Source organism: Mustela nigripes, chromosome 1 (genome assembly GCF_022355385.1).
Source record: "Mustela nigripes isolate SB6536 chromosome 1, MUSNIG.SB6536, whole genome shotgun sequence".
Taxonomy (NCBI): domain Eukaryota; kingdom Metazoa; phylum Chordata; class Mammalia; order Carnivora; family Mustelidae; genus Mustela; species Mustela nigripes.
The window spans coordinates 189,292,033-189,297,579 of NC_081557.1; the positions used below are offsets into that span (position 1 = coordinate 189,292,033).

The following is a 5,547-nucleotide window of genomic DNA, read 5'->3' on the forward strand; positions in this document are numbered from 1 at the left end:
TTTTTCATGTGTCTGATAGCAATTTGTATGTCTTCATTGGAGAAGTGTCTGTTCATATCTTCTGCCCATTTTTTTTTTATAGGATTGTCTGTTTTGTGTGTGTTGAGTTTCAGGAGTTCTTTATAGATCCTGGATATCACCCTTTTGTCTGTACTGTCATTTGCAAATATCTTCTCCCATTATTCCGTGGGTTGCCTCTTTGTTGACTGTTTCCTTTGCTGTGCAAAAGCTTTTGATCTTGATGAATTTTTAAAAATTATTTTTATTAACATATAATGTATTATATGCCCTAGGAGTACAGGTCTGTGAATCATCAGGCTCACACATTTCACAGCACTCACCATAGCACATACCTTCCCCAATGTCCATAACCCAATCAGAATAGAAGTCTGATGAAGCCAAAGAATAGTTACAGTGGGAGCAAGAAACTTGTGTTTAAGATTTCAAAAGCAGGGTAACTTGAATAGATTTCTGCTTATGTCCAACAAGAAGTAACAAGGACCACCTTCCCTTTCAATACAACCAAAAGCAAATAAATGAAATAATGGTTTGCAAGATACTAGACAATAGACAGCGTTAATGAGAGATGCAAAACAAATGAGGTAAACGCTATGATTGCTCCACCTTAATGACTGGAGAGTCTAGGCCATGGCACAAAGAGGGAAAATGCAGGCCTCAGAGATCAGAAGTTTCTCTGAGTTAAGGAAGTGGAGACCAAGTGAACAAGAATTGGCAAGACAAAGTATGAAAGAAAAAGTTAGAGAACTCTGGATATATGAAATCTGTGATGGGTCTCTGTTTATAACAGTACACAAGAACAATAATAAAACCCCAAAAAACAAAAACAACAGTACATAACAGACTACTGACTAGCTATTTATTAAAGAAATTAAATTTCTAGTTTAAAATCTTCCCACAAAGAAAACTCAAAGTCCAACTGACTACTGGTAAATTCTACCAAACATTTAAGGAAGAAATAATGTCAATTCTACATAAACTTTCCCATAAAATTGAAGAAAACAAAATATTTTTCAACAAAATCTACAAGGCAAGCATTGCCTAATGCCAAAACCAGGCAAAGAGATTAGAAGGGGAAAAAAGGGCTTATGAAAAGAGAAAATGAAAATTTTAAATAAACTTTTAAAAAATCAAATCTAACAATATATAAAAAGGATAATATATGAATAAGAGAAGTTTATCCCAAAAAGAGAGGTAAGGCAGGCTTAAAAAAATAAAATTAATCAATGTAAGACACCTTATTAACAAACTAAAAATGGAAAAAAAAAATATGATCCTCTCAATAAATGCAAAAAAAGCATTTGAAAAAAAATCAGCATCCATTCTGATAAACTCTCAGAAAACTAGGCATAGAAAGGGATATTCTCAACCTTTTAAAAACACCTATAAAAAAAATCTACAGTTAGTATCATACTTAATTTTGAAAGATAGATGTTTGAACCCTAAGATTTGGAAAAAGACAAGGATGTCCACTCCAACCACTCATGTTCAACACTGTACTGGAAGTTCTAGCCAGTACAATAAGCCAAAAAATGAAATGAAAGACATCTAAATTGGAAAGAAGGGACTAAAACAAGAGATGAAAAGATTGTCTATGCAGAAAATTTAATGAGCTCTAAAACCAACCTATTAGAATAAGTGAGTTTAAAAGGTTGCAGGGTATAATATACCAAAAAAAGAGACATAGTTCTATATATTAGCAATGATAAATCAGATGCCAAAGTAAAAGAATAATACTATTTACAACAGTATCAAAAACAGAATACATAGGGATCAATATGATAAAAGATGTGCAAATCCTATATATGAAAAACTACAAAATACTGCTGAGAGAAATAAAAGAATAGATACATCAATGGAGAGAATATACCTTTTATTGATAAGAGGACTCAATATCATTTGATATTAATTCTACACATATTGATCAACAGATTCAAAGCAATGCCTCTCAAAATCTCAGCATCTAGTTGAAGAAGTTGACAAGCTGATTCTAAAATTCATATAGAAGTGCAAAGCACATAGGACAGTCAAAATAACTGAAAAAGAACACATTTGAAAGGCTAACATCATCTGATTCTATGACTTACTACAAAGCTGCAATAATGAAAACACTGGAATACTGGTGCTCAAACAGATAAACAAATCAATGGAACAGAATAGAGTCCAGAAATGGATGAACACAAATAAGGCCAAATGATCTTATTTAAATATTTTATTTATTTATTTGACAGAGAGAGAGAGCGCGAGCGAGCATGCAAGTACAAGCAGGGGTAGGCTCCCTGCTAAGTGGGGAGCCCAATGAGGGGCTTGATCCCAACACCCTGAGATCATGACGTGAGCTGAAGGCAGACACTTAATGGACTGAGCCACCCAAGGGTCCCAAGGACAAATGGTTTTTGCAAAGGTACAATGGTAATTGATGGGAGAAAGGATAATCTGTTCAATTGCATTCATATGCAAAAAAGTGAGCTTTGACCCTTATCTTGCACCTTATAGAAAATCTAAATCAAGTGGATCATAAATCTAAATGTAAAACCCCAAATTACGGTATTTCTTAGAATAAAACATAGAAAATCTTTGCAGCCGTTGATTAAGCAAAGGTTTCTTAGATAGGACATCCATAAAAGAACAATTTGAGAACTTCATAAAAATTAAAAACTTTTGAGCGCCTGGGTGGCTCAGTTGGTTAAGAAACTGCCTTCAGCTCAGGTCATGATCCTGGACTCCCGGGATCGAGTCCCGCATTGGGCTCCCTGCTCAGCAAGGAATCTGCTTCTCCTTCTGACCTTCTTCCCTCCCCTCTCATGCGGTCTCTGTCAAATAAATAAATACAATCTTTAAAAAAAAAATTAAAAATTTGGTTCTGTGAAGAACACTTCAGGGAGAATGAAAAGAAAAAATAAGTTCATCTAAACTTCCCAAATCCCCGCTACAAGAATGACTTTTTCATTCCTTAGCTTGATAAATAAGTATTTCTTTGAACAGGTCTCTAAGGACTATCAGATTTCCCTTCTCAGATGGAGGTGGGAGAACGGTGTTCTGAAAATGTGTTAGGAGTTTACTAGAAGAATGGTCAGGTTTGGAATTGCCTGTAGTTACTTGTAAAGCTAATGCTTTATCACAGGGGTTGCCAGTTGAGAAACACCTAATCCAAATGGAACAAATGAAGAGAGGCAATCAAGATCAAGAAGTCAGTATAGAGAAGGTTAAAATAGGTGGGAGAACGTCAAGCCATCCTTATTCACCGCAGCTGGTGTCAAGGTGTTTTGCCTACTAGGGTAACCCACTCAGCTGTAACTGGCACACTGGGTTCAGTTAAAAGGAAAAAATGGCTGGCTCATTCCTCCAAAACTCATAGTTTGAGTGACTCAGGAACCCTCCCCACCCCAACCAAACTCATCACCAAACTGTTGTCTCCCACCATGCAAGATGGTGGCCAGCCAGTCTTCCTTACAGGGTGGCAGATATTCCCACTTCAAACTTGAGAAATAATGCTAATGTTACAGTATCATTATAGTGCAACAATAATTTTAAATAACATATATAGTGTACTTAATATGTACTAGAAACCATGCTTTATTTATGTCATCTCATTTAATCCTTACAACCCTTATTGTGCTATTCTTTCCATTTTACAAACGAGAAAACTGAGGCACAGAGGAGCTAAGTAACTTGCGAAAGGTCAAAGACCTGAAAAGAGATAAAGCCAGAATACGAACCTAGACAGAATGAATTGAGAAGCTGAGTTCTTAACCACTGGTTTCTAAAGCTTCCAAAATGGTACTTAGCACTTTTTTCCCACCTTCCCTATTGTTTAAAGCAAAAACCTCAGTTGCCCTCTACCTTATTCTCTCAAATTCCCTAATCTCCAATCTCACCGTACTACCTTAGTTCACTTCTTACCAGTATGTTAAGTCACCTAACAGCTCTGCTATAATGCATATTCCTCGTAACAGCCATACCAGGCTTTTCAAATCACAATTTGATCACGCTACTCTCAAGCAAATTCCTTTCAGTGGTTCCGATAACCTGTACAATGGTCCAAACTCCACATACAGCCGACAAGGTCCTTCACTATCCAGTCCCATTCATCCCTTTCAGCTCCACCTGGTATTTGCCTGTATAAACCACATTCCATGTAAGCCAACGTTCTCGCAAGTCTTTAACAAACACATTCGTAATCCCCTCAACGCTGAATATACTATTCTCTTTGGGATATCGACACAGTTCTTTATCTAGTAAATTCGTATTATTCAAGTTTCAGGACAAATGGCACCTTCCTTTGGCCACAGTTAATAATAATCCTGTAGTAGTTAATACTTGTTGAGCACATTTGTTTACTGTCAGGTATTACAAACCTTTTACAAATTTTAATACTCATTTAATCATTCCAACACCTATGAGGAAACGGAGACAAAAGCGTTAGCACTTGCTGCCACTTCACTGTATGGAATTTAGGTATTTCCTTCCCCAAATTAAATTCCTGGAGGGTAGAACTGCCCTCCTCGTCTTTGAAACAGCTCTGCCTGTATAGAGCCTGGCACACAACTAAAAACAGGAGGAGTTCAATAAACATCTCTTTACAAATGGCCAGAACTGTGCCTCCAGGTTCTAATGGCCGACTTGGAAACTATTCCTGGCCGTTAGCACTCTAATATCTCCAGAGCATGCGAGGAGCAAAACAACCATGTTTAGTGTCTAGGAGAGTCCCATGTAAGCTTAAGGAATCCTCCAAGGATTTACCAAACGGTTCTGCTTAAGTATATACACATCCCCACACATACTACCAAGCTTTCTGCAAAGCTAACTTTTAAGTTTTTACAAATTTCCATGCACCAAGCAAGCATCAGAAAAATATCTGCTGGTCAGCAACGACGACCTTACATGTAAGAATTCTCAATAAAGGAATACGGAGCTTACTTTGATCTCTCAGAAAGTCGATTTCTGTAGCCATTTCGATAGAATTTAGTTTGGAGATTTCACCACCTTCACTTTCTTCAAGACAAAAATAAACAAAACCCCGACAGCACCACCATCACCAAAAAAGAAAAACCCCAGAACTCGCTGTTCGGGAAAACAAAACTAACGCAACGCTCCGGAGGTTGTCAGGCACTCGGGCGGTGTCATCAGCATCCTCCTCACGCGGCTTCCCCGCCGCGCCTTCTTCTCCCGAGTCCCAGCCCAGCCCCTCGCTCAGGCAACAGGCTTCAGATTTCAGCTCGGCTGGGGACCCGCCAAGTGAATTCTGTTCCACCGCCACCCGAATCCCGGCCGGGGAAAACGGGGACGCGGATGGCTACAGGCGTCCCGCAGGTCACTCGGGGTCGTGTCGGGCCACTTAGGAGACAGCCGAAGGAGCCGCCAAGCAGCCGGGGGGCGGCGTCCTTGGAGGAGCGTCTGGGGTGCGGGGCTGACTCCAGGACGACGGGGAAACCCGAGGCCAGCAGCAGAAGTCCACTCGGCCCGCCCTGCGACTTTGAAACCGGTGCCCCGGACCGCTCCTTGGAGACGGTAACGCCGTCTGCGTCA

General features: G+C 39.3%; 1 protein-coding gene across 4 annotated transcripts in view; it reads right to left on the reverse strand.

Annotated features, from left to right (window-relative positions):
* SCLT1 (sodium channel and clathrin linker 1) overlaps positions 1 to 5,024 on the reverse strand; it is a 175,766-nt gene extending 170,742 nt beyond the window's left edge. For all 4 annotated transcript variants that reach the window (XM_059378370.1, XM_059378371.1, XM_059378369.1 and 1 more), the window contains exon 1: positions 4,939 to 5,024. In XM_059378370.1, coding sequence (XP_059234353.1) covers positions 4,939 to 4,972 — 34 coding nt within the window. In that variant the 5' untranslated portion in view covers positions 4,973 to 5,024. The remainder of the gene's footprint in view (positions 1 to 4,938) is intronic.
* Positions 5,025 to 5,547: the final 523 nt, after the last annotated feature.